Source organism: Biomphalaria glabrata, chromosome 5 (assembly GCF_947242115.1).
Source record: "Biomphalaria glabrata chromosome 5, xgBioGlab47.1, whole genome shotgun sequence".
Lineage (NCBI taxonomy): Eukaryota > Metazoa > Mollusca > Gastropoda > Planorbidae > Biomphalaria > Biomphalaria glabrata.
In genome coordinates, this window is record NC_074715.1 from 27,601,609 (window position 1) to 27,617,776 (window position 16,168).

Consider the following 16,168-nt stretch of genomic DNA (forward strand, 5'->3'; position numbering starts at 1 on the left):
TACGTTGTCATTGGTCTCTCTGTTACACACACACACACGTTGTCATTGGTATATGTTACACACACACTTTGTCTTGGTCTCTCTGTTACACACACACACGTTGTCATTGGTCTCTATTACACACACACGTTGTCATTGGTCTCTGTTACACACAGACGTTGTCATTGGTCTCTATTACACACACACGTTGTCATTGGTCTCTGTTACACACACACACGTTGTCATTGGTCTCTCTGTTAAACACATACGTTGTCATTGGTCTCTATGCTACACACATACGTTGTCTTGGTCTCTCTGTTACACACACACGTTGTCTTGATCTCTCTGTTACACACATACGTTGTCTTGGTCTCTCTGTTACACACATACGTTGTCATTGGTCTCTCTGTTACACACATACATTGTCTTGGTCTCTCTGTCACACACACACGTTGTCATTGGTCTCTGTTACACACATACGTTGTCTTGGTCTCTCTGTCACACACACACGTTGTCATTGGTCTCTGTTACACACATACGTTATCTTGGTCTCTCTGTTACACACACACGTTGTCTTGGTCTCTCTGTTACACACACACGTTGTCTTGGTCTCTCTGTCACACACACACGTTGTCATTGGTCTCTGTTACACACATACGTTGTCTTGGTCTCTCTGTTACACACATACGTTGTCTTGGTCTCTCTGTTACACACACACGTTGTCTTGGTCTCTCTGTTACACACACACGTTGTCATTGGTCTCTGTTACACACACATTTTGTCATTGGTCTCTCTTTTACACATGTTGTCATTTGTCTCTCTGTTACACAATACGTTGTCTTGCTCTCTCTGTTACATTCATACGTTGTCAGTGGTCTCTGTTACACACACATGTTGTCATTGGTCTCTCTGTTACACACACATACGTTGTCAGTGGTCTCTGTTACACTCATACGTTGTCATTGGTCTCTGTTACACACACATGTTGTCATTGGTCTCTCTGTTACATTCACACGTTGTCAGTGGTCTCTGTTACACTCATACGTTGCCATTGGTCTCTTTTACATTCACACGTTGTCAGTGGTCTCTGTTACACTCATACGTTGCCATTGGTCTCTGTTACATTCACACGTTGTCAGTGGTCTCTGTTACACTCATACGTTGCCATTGGTCTCTGTTACATTCACATGTTGTCAGTGGTCTCTGTTACACTCATACGTTGCCATTGGTCTCTGTTACATTCACACGTTGTCAGTGGTCTCTGTTACACTCATACGTTGCCATTGGTCTCTCTGTTACATTCACACGTTGTCAGTGGTCTCTGTTACATTCACACGTTGTCATTGGTCTCTGTTACATTCACACGTTGCCATTAATCTCTCTGTTACATTCACACGTTGTCATTGGTCTCTCTGTTACATTCACACGTTGTCAGTGGTCTCTGTTACACTCATACGTTGCCATTGGTCTCTCTGTTACATTCACACGTTGTCAGTGGTCTCTGTTACACTCATACGTTGCCATTGGTCTCTGTTACATTCACACGTTGTCAGTGGTCTCTGTTACATTCATACGTTGTCATTGGTCTCTGTTACATTCACACGTTGTCATTGGTCTCTGTTACACTCATACGTTGTCATTGGTCTCTGTTACACTCATACGTTGTCATTGGTCTCTGTTACATTCACACGTTGTCATTGGTCTCTGTTACACTCATACGTTGTCATTGGTCTCTGTTACACTCATACGTTGTCATTGGTCTCTGTTACATTCATACGTTGTCATTGGTCTCTGTTACACTCATACGTTGTCATTGGTCTCTGTTACATTCATACGTTGTCATTGGTCTCTGTTACACTCATACGTTGTCATTGGTCTCTGTTACATTCATACGTTGTCATTGGTCTCTGTTACACTCATACATTGTCATTGGTCTCTGTTACACTCATACGTTGTCATTGGTCTCTGTTACATTCACACGTTGTCATTGGTCTCTGTTACACTCATACGTTGTCATTGGTCTCTGTTACACTCATACGTTGTCATTGGTCTCTGTTACATTCACACGTTGTCATTGGTCTCTGTTACACTCATACGTTGTCATTGGTCTCTGTTACATTCATACGTTGTCAGTGGTCTCTGTTACACACATACGTTGTCATTGGTCTCTGTTACACTCATACGTTGTCATTGGTCTCTGTTACATTCACACGTTGTCAGTGGTCTCTGTTACACTCATACGTTGTCATTGGCCTCTGTTACATTCATACGTTGTCATTGGTCTCTGTTACACTCATACGTTGTCATTGGTCTCTGTTACACTCATACGTTGTCATTGGTCTCTGTTACATTCACACGTTGTCAGTGGTCTCTGTTACACTCATACGTTGTCATTGGTCTCTGTTACATTCATACGTTGTCATTGGTCTCTGTTACACTCATACGTTGTCATTGGTCTCTGTTACACTCATACGTTGTCATTGGTCTCTGTTACATTCACACGTTGTCAGTGGTCTCTGTTACACTCATACGTTGTCATTGGTCTCTGTTACATTCATACGTTGTCATTGGTCTCTGTTACACTCATACGTTGTCATTGGTCTCTGTTACACTCATACGTTGTCATTGGTCTCTGTTACACTCATACGTTGTCATTGGTCTCTGTTACACTCATACGTTGTCATTGGTCTCTGTTACATTCATACGTTGTCATTGGTCTCTGTTACACTCATACGTTGTCATTGGTCTCTGTTACACTCATACGTTGTCATTGGTCTCTGTTACACTCATACGTTGTCATTGGTCTCTGTTACACTCATACGTTGTCATTGGTCTCTGTTACATTCATACGTTGTCAGTGGTCTCTGTTACACACACATGTTGTCATTGGTCTCTGTTACATTCATACGTTGTCAGTGGTCTCTGTTACACACATACGTTGTCAGTGGTCTCTGTTACACTCATACGTTGTCATTGGTCTCTGTTACATTCATACGTTGTCATTGGTCTCTGTTACACTCATACGTTGTCATTGGTCTCTGTTACACTCATACGTTGTCATTGGTCTCTGTTACACTCATACGTTGTCATTGGTCTCTGTTACACTCATACGTTGTCAGTGGTCTCTGTTACACACACATGTTGTCATTGGTCTCTGTTACACTCATACGTTGTCATTGGTCTCTGTTACACACACATGTTGTCATTGGTCTCTGTTACACTCATACGTTGTCATTGGTCTCTGTTACATTCACACGTTGTCATTGGTCTCTGTTACACACATACGTTGTCAGTGGTCTCTGTTACACTCATACGTTGCCATTGGTCTCTCTGTTACATTCACACGTTGTCAGTGGTCTCTGTTACACTCATACGTTGTCATTGGTCTCTCTGTTACACACACATGTTGTCATTGGTCTCTCTGTTACATTCACACGTTGTCAGTGGTCTCTGTTACACTCATACGTTGCCATTGGTCTCTGTTACACACATACGTTGTCATTGGTCTCTCTGTTACACACACACACACGTTGTCATTGGTATATGTTACACACACACGTTGTCTTGGTCTCTCTGTTACACACACACACGTTGTCATTGGTCTCTATTACACACACACGTTGTCATTGGTCTCTGTTACACACAGACGTTGTCATTGTTCTCTATTACACACACACGTTGTCATTGGTCTCTGTTACACACACACACGTTGTCATTGGTCTCTGTTACACACATACGTTGTCATTGGTCTCTTTACACACACACGTTGTCATTGGTCTCTGTTACACACACACACGTTGTCATTGGTCTCTGTTACAGACACAAGTTGTATTTCGACGCACGTTACACTCACGTAGCCATTTGTGCTTTGACTACGTCTGTATCAAGGTACAAGTGTAATGAAATAGTCTAGAGCACTCTAGAAGAAGGTCCAAGTGTAATGAAATAGTCTAGAGCACTCTAGAAGAAGCTCCAAGTGTAATGAAATAGTCTAGAGCACTCTAGAAGAAGGTCCAAGTTAATGAAATAGTCTAGAGCACTCTAGAAGAACACTTTAACAATAAATACCAGGACCGGACGTGATGCTGTGGTAGCCACAGGGCAACTTGCTACTTCATAAAAGTCAATCGGATCATCATTTGACCCTGACATCTCTTCGATATAGTGCCAAAAAAGTACAAGTGTTATCTGTTCATTTATCAGAACTCAAAGTAGAGCTTTCGTATTGTGTACATTAAATGTGTCTTAATAATGTTTTGTGTTCAGTAAATGTGTCTTAATAATGTTTTGTGTTCAGTAAATGTGTCTTAATAATGTTTTGTGTTCAGTAAATGTGTCTTAATAATGTTTTGTGTAGAGTAAATGTGTCTTAATTATGTTTTAAACAAGAAAAATATAAGTTTATATTAAGTGTAAGTGTATCTATCAATAAGTCATCAGTCCTGTATTATAACCATGGATGAACCAAGACATAATAAATGTGAGATTAGAAATAGTTGTACCAATTGTTTTTGTTTAGCTTTCGCAGTGCGTTATGTTCCTATCACTTGTCTGAGCCAGTTGTGAAAGGGGGAGGGAAGAAGGGGGTATCTTGGGGAATGTTTACATGATCGTTTTTTAAATGTTTAAAAAAAATTCACTCAGGGATCAAGAGTCATCAAGGGGACTAATTCAACTTTTGCCACCAGATCTGTCAAGTACGATTTCTTTCCTTTGTGCAAGATACCAAACAAAATATTTTATTACCGATAATTAATTAACTAATTGGTTGTTGTTTTTATTGATTCTTGTGTTGTGAGGTAAAAGAAATAATGTTTGCAAACTTTCAGCTTAATCCGAGATTGGCTGTGGAAGAAATAACGTGTACATTTTGTTTTACCTTCCAGACAGACAGAAAGACAGACAGACAGACTATAGGCCTAGATACGTTTTGTGATAACATTTTAGTAGATTAAATGTGCGTTTAAAAAAATAAATTGAGAGGATTGGCTGAGTGTTAAATTATGTGGCGACGTTAATCTAAATAGTGGCTCTCGCGTAGAAATGATTATTAAATAGGACACAAAAATGAAGGTAAGAATATCAGAAAGTGGAAGGTGGGCAGTAGACATGTTGTAGACCTGTTATTGGAATACAGACAGTTTTTTAAAAAGTTTAAATTAGGGTCGTTTTTTTTTTTAATCAAGTAAAACTTTGTTAGTTTTAGCAGCTTGCATTATATATTCTGGTCATACCCACGATAATTACAAAGTGACATACAAATCTAATAATAAGTCTATAAAGAAAATTTTACCTTCAAATTGAAGTCACTCAAAAAGAGATTCAATTTTTTCGGTTCAAATCAAATGTTTGAGATCCCAGAGCAGCGAAAAGAATAAACCAAGATTACCAATAACAGAGACAAGTCACATCCTAGTATGTTATTGGGCAATTGATATTTAATGACTTCACAAATAGAGTTGATATTTAATGACTTCACAAATAGAGTTGATATTTAATGACTTCACAAATAGAGTTGATATTTAATGACTTCACAAATAGAGTTGATATTTACATGGCACCTAAAGAGGGTAATGAACCAGAAGGAATGTTGGTCTACTTAATCTCCTACTTTGAAAGACTCACGTTTGGAAAGAAGAGGCAGACGGCTAATAGCTGGATCAGATAATGAGTCGCTCCCAAGGCGAAGTGACAGGAGAGATAAAGGGAGGGGCGTCAGAGGCAGTCTGTTCACTCTGTCACTTGGCATTCGTGTGACATTCTATCTCGCTATTTCTCTATCCCTCCTTTCTCTATCTCTCTCTCACTCTATCTCTCTCACTCTCTCTCTATCTCTCTCTCTCTCTTCACTTTTCAAATATAAAGATCTAATCCCCTCAGCTTTCTCTCTTCGAGTCTATCTTTGAAATTGTCTTCTCCCCCTCGTCCTTATTATTTCTATCTGTATCTCCGCGTCTCTTTTGCTCACTCTCCCATTATTTTGCCCACTCTCTTGACTTTTTTGTCACTCATCGAAATCACGCACTCGGCTTGACACAGACACATCGATAATCATACATGCACACACATACATTGTCGTATTTCAGGTGACCTGCCTTCAGTTTGTGAGATACAAGTTGGACAGATTATCAGTAGAGACAAGTCCCGCATCCATCACCGAATGGTTGCAATATAGATCTGTTATTACGTACACAATATAAAAATATGTGTAACCACTAGAGTAGTATCACCCACATAGAGGAATGTTAACAAACATAGTGTAGGCTTGTTACAATTTGGAAGTGAAAAATACGAATGTAAAAGATGAAACGCTAAAATCTCATTGTTAAAATAGGAGTATCAAAGTGTGAACTTAAAAAGGACAGTGAAATTTTAAACATTAAAATATGAATTCAATAGAATGTTAAAGTTTGAATGTTAAAATATGAATTTTGATAATAGGGATCTCATAATATGGCCATATATGACCTTTACATTGTAAATACAAAGATATCCTTGCAATTGGATGTGAAAATTGGAATAAAATATGAATGTGTATTGTATATGTAGTGGAGTGGATACCTTTTCAGGAGACACCGACCACCCCGATATCCACGTGACCTTTCCCTCTAGATAGCACCTTGTGTCCGCGCATAAAGAGGCAGACCAACGTGGGCACTGTCCATTCGACCGGCATTTCTTGTCGCTGTAATGTCCGTATGTTACTGGACCTAAGTCGTCTCCACTCCCTTTTGTGCTTGGTTCTACACCATGTGTTCACGTATGGCTGCAGGTAATCACATTTTACTTATTCATATTATCTTGTAAATTTAATTACCGGTAGTAGTTTATATAGAATATCACTACCGCGGTTTTTGTTCATGTTGGACTATTCTTATTTTTAGAAGCCAGCATGTAGATGAATTCATTTATTGAAATGCGTACCTGTAGTATTCTATATAGAATGTGAACTGTCCATTTTGTAAATGTATTTTTACAACAAGTGTTTAGATACTGGCTTTTAAGAAACAATATATTTGTGAGTGTATAGATTTGTTATATTTAATTATAGTTTTTGTAAGGAAAGGAAAGAGCGAAACTCTTCAAACAATGTATGTTAGTGTTATGTAGAACTAGTTGATTTATTTTTAGAGAACTATGTTGTCATTTATTTTTATAATGTTTTTGGTGTTCCATATCTCTCTTGTGTTTGTAAAAGAGATGATTGGTTCACATCATAAGATTTTCTTTTTGTTTTTCGTTAGATCTAGTATTTAGGCCTATTAATTATGTTTAGTTTATGTTTATTTGTAATTATGTTTTATGTTTGCCTTTGGCAGGTCTTTAGTGTATAGTAAAGTTTGGAATCGTCCTACGAGTTGCCTTTCATCATTTAGAATTTAGTTGTCTTCTGTGCCAAACCCACCACATATAGAATGTCACACTTTGAACGTTACATTCTAAATTTGAGCATATAAGTTTTATAAATTAAAATGTTAATAATGAATGTTACAATTATAATACTTTTTCGTTATTGAATATTTCTTTTAATCATTGTGCATTTAAAAAAGAATATGCTGACCTCGATGCCGTTAAGTGTCCAGTGTTAACAATTCTTGGTTTACTTACTATGAGCCATTGATGGTTTATATTTTCATTTTGAAGTAAAAAGACGCTAATACTGCTTTATTTAAACACTAATCTTGTGAATTTATTTTATTTTCGATTTTTTTCGTGCGACAAAGTTAGTCAGCATGTGTATGTGTACTTAATCATTGATATCTTCACTATCATTATCAAATATTGTTTAATATTATATTGTATTTGGACTTTATTCTTGTATGTGTGCTGTCACCAGTGATGTGACGGTTCGCACAATCTGCATTCATTTCATTAGTTGCGTACCTAAAGATTTATTTCCTACGAACTCTGGCAAGAGTTTTATCTATTTACTTTGAAGGAGAATCTTGGCTCAGAACGCATTATTTATATATATACAGTATATGTATTGTATATAGGTCTGTGGCCCAGAATACGAAATATACCTTGGTAAACACAGCATTTCTAAAGTTTTGTATCTGATGCTAATTAGAGATTTTTTTCACCCTTTATTTTAAGTAGGTATTTTACACTCATTTAATATTTCCCCTGCTTGACACTACTGTTAACCTCAAAAGGTGCTGATTGGACTCCATTGTGCTCTCACCTACTCTGTTTGGCATATACTTCTTCGGCCTACTACATTATGCTTACAGCGACATCAACGAAGGTGTATTTCTCCATACAAGATCCTTTGGAAAACTCTTTAATGTATTAAGGTTGCGGGCAAAAAAGACAACAAAGGAAGTACTCATCAGGGAAATCCTCTATGCTGATGGTGCAGCTATTGCTTTAGACCCTGGTTGACAAACTATCTGCTGGTTGCCAGATGTTTGGCTTAAACATTAGTCAAAGCAAGATTAAGATACTAGTTCAGAACACAGAACTGCACCTCACGTAGCCGTTAATAGCCAACCATTGGAAATTGTTGACCATTTTTGCTACCTTGGCTCCATCATATCCAACGATGCTCTACTGGATAAAGACATTAACAACAGGATAGCCAAAGCAATTGGCACCAGGTCACGGTTGCAGAAAAGAGTGTGGGACAATACCTTGCTAAATAACAAAACCAAAGCCTTAGTCTACCAGACCTGAGTGATGAGCACTTAGCTATACGGAAGTGAAACAAGGTCAACCTACTCATGGCAGGAAAAAAAGGGATGTTCCACCTCCGATGCCTAAGGCGGATCTTTAGTGCTACGAAGAGCAGGGTGCCAGGACATCCACTGTGTTATCAGCAGCAGTCGCCTTGGCTGGCTAGACCACGTTTATAAGGTCGACTTCCACAAGACATTCTGTATAGTGATCTAACAGGAGGCAGGAGAGCCGCTGGTCGTCCACTTTTACGGTATACTGATGTATGCAAACGCGAATGAAGCTCTTCAAAATCGAAACTAGCAGCTGGGAAAAGTGGCACTGGATAGAGTCACATGGAGAGTGAGCATAAAGAGAGCTTCCCTGAATACAGATGCTATACACAACAGTAGTAGAAAAAATGGTGAAAATGCAACGGGGCCTGGTGATTACATATGCCCAGCCTGTGACCGCAGCTGTGTATCAAGAATTTGCCTCTTTAGTCACACAAGAAGTTCGTCTCTCGAGACACATTAGTATGCAGAATATTTCCCCTCATATTTTGAGAACCACTTTACTTAATAATTTAACTGTGTGTGGGCCAACATCATTTGGTGTAGATCATTTTGCATGATCAGAGAAATCATTTTAAAAGATACTAGAAGTGAAATAAAAACAAAAAAAAGATGCTCAGACAAAATTCGAAAAGTTTTAGGTTTGAATAATCAATTCTATTCTTAATACAGTCGTCAATCGTTTCAGCACTATCTATCTATCTATCTATCTATCTATCTATCTATCTATCTATCTATCTATCTATCTATCTATGTAGAGGGCCGGCCTTAAATAATTGGAGGCCCTAGGCGAAGTGAATTTGGTGGCCCCAAATGAAATAGAAAAATAAAAGTACGCAATGTATTAAAAACCAACGACTCCAACAGTTTAGCTATTTCATCTCTAAACAAAAAGTGTTTTCTTTAAGTGCGAGGCACCAATCAGGGGAACTGGGTGGCTGCCTAGTTGGCCTATGCCTAAGGCCAGCCTAAGGCCAGCCCTATTCAATTTGTTGGTTATCTCTATAATATATTTCAAAAAAGAATCTTAGTGAATTAAACCAAACAATCTAAAAAAAAATTTAAAACAATAAATTTGATTTCATCTTTTATTCTCTGTAATTGCAACTTGAAAATTAAACCAGATGACAAAGACACCAAGAGGCCTACTTTCTTAAGTTCTTCTCAAGACTAAATTATTATATATGTATATATTCAGAAGATAGTATTTACATTCTTTGAGTCTTTTGGTGACAATATTACATTGTTCAAATTCAAATGCTTCTAATGGTTATTTTAGAGACCATTGTACCATTTAAAAATCTTCTGAAGACAGTTTTACAATGTAAAAGTCTTTTGGAGACAATAATAAGTTATTAAAGTCTTCTCTAACTATGCTTCGTTTAAGTCTTAGGGAACTATGCGTCGTAAAAGTCTTCTGAAGACAATAATTCTAGGCTAAAGTCTTTTTTTCTGTAACCTGACAAGATGATGGTTATAAATTGCTTGAAGGGGGTGATCAATACACGGGCCATTATGTGGGGAGAAAGTTTGGCCAAATTGTTTCTGTACTTGACAACTGGACCAGTCTGCCCTTCAGCTTTCACTGAATACTGTCATCATGAGATGGACGGGTGGGGTGGGGTGGGCGCGCCGACCCTTGAACTCTGACTGAGGGAGGGAGAGAGAGAGAGCGAGAGAGAGAGAGAGAGAGAGATTACGTGCTAGATCTGTATTTTCGTAACGGCAATATTTGATGAAATATACTAACCATGTGATTGTGAAGCGGAGGGGGCATAAAGTGAAGGCTGAGGTGCTAGTTGTGTATATCACAGTGATACCAATATTAAGTCAATACCCTGTGTTTGTCTTCTTCTACAGAGTTTTTCAATAATCGCCGGATATTTAGGCAACCCTTCGCACCAACCTAAAACTACAATCATGAGATATCTATTTCATACCTGCTTACAGACAGTCCCGGCTTTGGATGATTGGAGGCCTTAGGAGAAGTGAATTTGGTTGCCCCAAATGAAATAAAAAAGAAATGGGGAAAAATGAAATTATGCAATTTATGAAAAACCTGCCCGTCTATGTCTAAATCGGAAAATAATGGAACTGCATATATCGCAATGACTATACTAGAGACAGAGTTAGACTAGTAAACACAGAGTTATAGTAGAGACACAGGCTAGTAAACGTGTAGAGTCTTAGTGCTTTACTATGTTTGAGATCTGACCCAAATTTCAATTCTCTGTTTCTCCATTTTTTTTTTGTTCAATGCGAAGCCCCAACCAATCGGAGGCCTTAGGCGGATGCCTAGTTTGCCTATGCCTAAGGCCGGCCTCTTTCAGATGTCCAGAAATACTCAATCTACTAAACGTTGTTTTTTTCTCCTCTTAGCGGCAATTCTGCTTGAAAATGTAGATTAATGTAGAAGAGTGACTGCGAGGAAGATTACTGAGAGGAAGATTACTTAACTAGTTAACTAGAGACACAACTTTAAATCAATTCATTTTATTAGTTAATAGTCAATAATAAAAGTACCGGGTAACTATACAGACCAAACTTTAATTGACTATGTTAGAAACACAGTTGTATAAGAGTTTCTTTTAAGAGAGAATTCTTGGCGTGTCACAGACGCAAGTCTGACAACCTTTAGTGTCATATTTATATCCGAATGTGCAGTTTGTATTCAAGCAGTTGACTTTGGGGCACTCTTGAGATTTGTCTCCCTTCTTGCAGGCACAGGACTGGCAGCCAGTCTTTTTCACCTTGTAACCGTTAGGGCAAGTGTTGAGACAATTGAGAACAGGGCAGTTGAATGCCTCTCTCTTCTTGCAACTACAGGTAGGGCAACCTCTGGCGTCAACGTCGAAGCCACCGGTGCACTGAGTGGCGCATCTGACAAGAGGGCAGTCGAGAGAGGTGGATTTACATGAGCAGGTCTGGCAGCCATTTTTGTCTGTTCCCCATACCGTTCCCGATGGGCAATTGCAAGAAACGGCTCGGCACTGGGTGGCCTTGCATTGGCAAGTTTGACATCCGAGTGAGTCTGTGATGTACCCGACCGGGCAGCTATTGGCACACCTAATCGCTGGGCATCTGCTGGCTGGCTTACATTGGCAGACACGACACCCTCCACTGTTCACTGTGTACACTTCACCAAAAGGGCAAAAGCAGGCCACTAGAGGACAGATAGGTCCCGGCATTGAATCTGTTAAAGGAATTTGTAAAAAAAAAATATTAAAAAATATCGAAATAAGTAGTCTATATTTTTAGCGTCCCCTGAGAGTCGTTATAATTGTGTGTGGTCTGTCAGTCCGTCCGTCCCGTTTAGATCTCAAACTAGAAAAGATATATTGAAAATCTGATATCATGATATTTACATCTTTTAAAGTTCTGATGTACCGGCTTTTTTTTTCTTTTCTGAAAGCGAAACAAAATATTTTTTGTTATAATCAACTATGCAAGCATGTTGTTTGTTGTTTTGTTTTTTTTCATAAAAATACACAATTTTTATAACTATTCACTATTAATAAGTAAAAAAAAACCGGAGACTATTTAGTAAGGAAGTTGACTAGTTAACATATTTTTAACATGTTTATGCAAACAGTTTTAGATGTTTTGTCAAAAAATATTTTTAAAATTTTGTTATTACTTAATTTAGTACTTTCTGTCAAACCAGCTATTTACATTTTTTAAAAAATATTTTTTAAAGAGCAAAATCTATTTTGTATGCATAGAAGTCAGACATAATTTTAAAGAACAATTAATAAATAGTGTTTCATATCTCACACGTAAAGTAAAATTTATACCGTAACCTGGAATAAGCTTTCAATATGTTTCGCAAGGTATTGTGACGATACGTAAACGCTTGCATATAAAAGTTTCATTTGTGCTTTAAAAAACGTTCGGGAGAAAAGTTTGCTGTTGGAATTTTATTTTTTTTTCTTTTTATTAGCCATCCTCTGACCAACTTGACCAGGTGTATTAAAGTGATAAAACTCATCCAGTGTGACCTTCGTCCAACCAACTACCCCCTCCCCGTGTCCAGCGAGCTGAGCAACCAGATTAATATCTGCTCTGTCCCATTCTCCTCAGGCATGGGCACATCCGCCCATAAAAAGAATAACAATCTTCTTATCTTATCTTATATAATACAGACGTTACTTCAAAAAAGAAGATGATTACGTCCTACGCGTCATGCATTTAGTCATGCATATTTACCAATGACTTAAATTCTGCCAAGTCACTGGTTTTCCTGGCTAGTTCAGGCAACCCATTCCATGCTCTAATAGCACTAGGGAAGAAGGAGTATTTGTACAAATTTGTCCTAGCATATGGGACGAGGAATGTGCCTTTATCTTTGTGTCTTTCTGAGCATTTTATTAAATTTTGTTTTTGTATTTGAAGATTATGGTTCAGTGTTTTATGTATGATTGCTACTTTACTTTTGAGCCTTCTGTCCTGAAGGCTTTCTAAATTTAGTGATTTTACTAAAGGTGTTACTCTAGTCAAATGTGAATATTCGTTTGTTATGAATCTCACTGCTCTATTTTGTGTCTGTTCCAGTTTCTTAATGTTTTCTTGAGTTGAGGGGTCCCAAACGGAGGATGCATATTCTATTATTGGCCTAACCAAGGTTAAATAACATTTTAGTTTTACTGAATCTACTAGAAGATTCAGCTCCTGCATCTACCAGAGGAGTCCAGCGGCCAACCGACCAGCGAAGAAAGATAAGAACTAAAAATAGAAACACTTATCCACTCCTTCATATGATGAAATGAATCCACCAAAATCGTTGTTAACACACTACCCAAGCTAGTAGTGATATTGTTGTTGTCAAGTGAAATTATTGTTTTTGTTATTGAACATATAGTCAGTTCATTTGTTTTAATTGTTGCTCGTAGTGTGCCTGTTCGAAATTTACTTATGTGAGCGGGAAACTGAAAATTACTTCCCCTAGAGTAACGAACCAAAATCATTTTAAAACATTAAAAACCTCGCCACAGGTATACATCTTTAAAGTGGTATAATATATATCATTCTTGAATGTCGCTTTGACTTCATGTGACAATTATTCACTCATTTTGGTGTTAGCGATTAATAGAGAAGCTTTGATAGTCTTTTCTGTCATCAATTAATATGGTAGCCTTTAGAGTTGTTCAGACTAACAGTACGTTCATAGCTCTGAGGCGAGACACTTGAAGCAGTGGAACCATCTACATTTGAACATGTAATGTTTCTTTCAACGTTTTGAATTGAAAGTTTTCAGATCCAAGACTTCTGAGCTAACCAAGCTGAACACTCAAAGAATAAGCTTACACAAATAAGAAATACTTTAAAATGTTAAGATATTTACTATCCTCGGGGTACAAATATTAGCACTGGCAAATGGCCGCTTTTACTAACTATAGATTTTGACAATAATTATTTTAATCAGAAATAAAACGAAGCTAAAACACCCTGACTATGATTCTATATTGCGTGCAATTAAAAAAAAACACTATTAGTGGTCTAACATTAAAAGTTACTTTCGTATGGTCGGTGTTCGTGTGAAGACAAGCCTCCGAGAGTGTAAATAGTCAAACAAGCAAACAAATGCAGGACTGAAGCCAAAAGTAGGCCCTATTTTACAAGTAAATGTACAGGTAGATTGAATATAATGTCATTGCAATAACTTACTTGTCCAACAAACGCCCCAACAGCCAAACAGCAGCATGTACTTTATGACAGCTTCCATTTTATTTCATATGCAATCTTGATTTAAGGACTCCCAACAAAATTGTTTCAGTTAGTGTCTTGGCAGTAGTCTATTCACTGTCCTGGTTTGTTGGTATGAGATAATGGGTCGGGCTTAGACCTGATCAGAGCACATTTATTAGGTCCGATCCAATACGGAAATAGTGTTTTGTGGCCAATGAGTGTCGAGTTTCCGCGAAGATTTAGAAGCGAAACTTACGTGATTGACACTTTTGATGGGTTGGTTTATTTCCGAACAGGGAGAATCAATGTCAATAGTTATTTTCAAGAGCTATTGCTGCACGTGACTCAATGAACTTTTGTTTGTTGAGCTGATCCTTCAGTTCAGGTTAGAGCAAGTACATTTACATTTAGATGACTAATGGTATCCAGAGGTGCAGGGATTCATGTTTGCATGGAGATAATTGGATTTGTGGTCGGCATGACGTTTTTAATAATCTCTGTGGTCTGTTTGTGCTACTACAATTTGTTTATATTGATACAATAAGTGTTAGTTCCAAGACATTGAAATACATTATGCCATTGTGATCTGCTTTATTCTCTCATTTTAATAAGCTATCTAAATCGATCATACAACAACAACAAAAATGAATTTCAAGGATTAAGTGACTTCTTGAGATCTTCCGTTTTAAGAATCTAAATATAACACTTCCCGTAATCTCGATTCTTACATTCGTAAACATCGTGTTATACCAGTGTTTCCCAAACTGTGTTACGCGGAACCCTGAATAGGTGTTCCACAAACTATTGAAATAATTAACTATAAGGCTACCACGTAAATTAACATTTCTAAAAAAAAAAAAACAATAAGCAAAGTGTTCCTTCTAAATATTTAGAATGTGCGTAGTGTTCCGCTAAGGAAAAAGTTTGGGAAACACTGTTCTACCATTGACTCTGCAGTCGGCGCGTCCTTCCGTCACAACAAAATAGACTAAGATCCTCTATTTCACCTTCAATGTCTGTAAATGAAAAAAAAATGTTCTCATAATAAGGGGTCAGATTTAGGAGTGATGTTGTGTGCAAATAATCTGGGCTCAATTTAAAGTAATTGAATGATTTAGTGGGGATTAAAGTGTGTTTAATAAAAATTTTATTTCTTTTTTATTTTGGAAAATTAACTGATAGATGTTTTTTTTAATTGATAAATCAGTTTGAAGTGAGATAGAACTAGAAATAAACAGATTAGAGTGGCATAAGGGACGAGCCAGTTTGAAGTGAGATTGAACTAGAAATAAACAGATTAGAGTGGTATAAGGGACAAGCCAGTTTGAGGTGAGATAGAACTAGAAATAAACAGATTAGAGTGGTATAAGGGACAAGCCAGTTTGAGTTGAGATAGAACTAGAAATAAACAGATTAGAGTGGCTTATGGACAAGCCAGTTTGAGGTGAGATAGAACTAGAAATAAACAGATTAGAGTGGCTTATGGACAAGCCAGTTTGAAGTGAGATAGAACTAGAAATAAACAGATAAGAGTGGTATAAGGGACAAACCAGTGTTACGTGCGCATGTTAGTGTAAATGTGGAATGGTGCGAATGCGAGTTGAAAGGAGAGAACCAAAATGGAGGAATAGAAACTAAATGGTGGTTTTAGTGTTCATGACATAGACATAAATAAATATAGACTGGCCGATTAAAGAGTTTTATGAAACGAAAATTTGTGACTTGCAATTTTGTGTACTTTATTATACAGCATTTATGAGCAGTATAAAAGTTAA

The 16,168-nt window shown here is 37.5% G+C and overlaps 2 protein-coding genes across 2 annotated transcripts in view; both read right to left on the minus strand.

The window, feature by feature from the left end:
* Positions 1–5,848, minus strand: part of LOC106069763 (uncharacterized) — a 57,055-nt gene extending 51,207 nt beyond the window's left edge. The window contains exon 1 of the mRNA XM_056028341.1: positions 5,273–5,848. The gene's annotated coding sequence lies outside the window, so the exon portion shown is untranslated. The remainder of the gene's footprint in view (positions 1–5,272) is intronic.
* Positions 5,849–11,185: 5,337 nt separating this feature from the next.
* LOC106066746 (antistasin-like) lies at positions 11,186–14,685 on the minus strand. The gene is made up of 2 exons (XM_056031036.1): positions 14,373–14,685; positions 11,186–11,901 (listed from the first exon to the last, which is right to left on the minus strand). The coding sequence occupies exons 1-2, from the start codon at positions 14,428–14,430 to the stop codon at positions 11,297–11,299; spliced, it is 663 nt and encodes a 220-aa protein (XP_055887011.1). The 5' UTR covers positions 14,431–14,685; the 3' UTR covers positions 11,186–11,296.
* Positions 14,686–16,168: the final 1,483 nt, after the last annotated feature.

Excerpts from the sequence above, each read along its gene's own strand:
- LOC106066746 (XM_056031036.1), bottom strand. The coding sequence starts at position 14,430 with ATGGAAGCTGTCATAAAGTACATGCTGCTGTTTGGCTGTTGGGGCGTT. Across the intron at positions 11,902-14,372 it reads TTGGGGCGTTTGTTGGACAA|ATTCAATGCCGGGACCTATC; the intron begins GTAAGTTATTGC and ends TTCCTTTAACAG.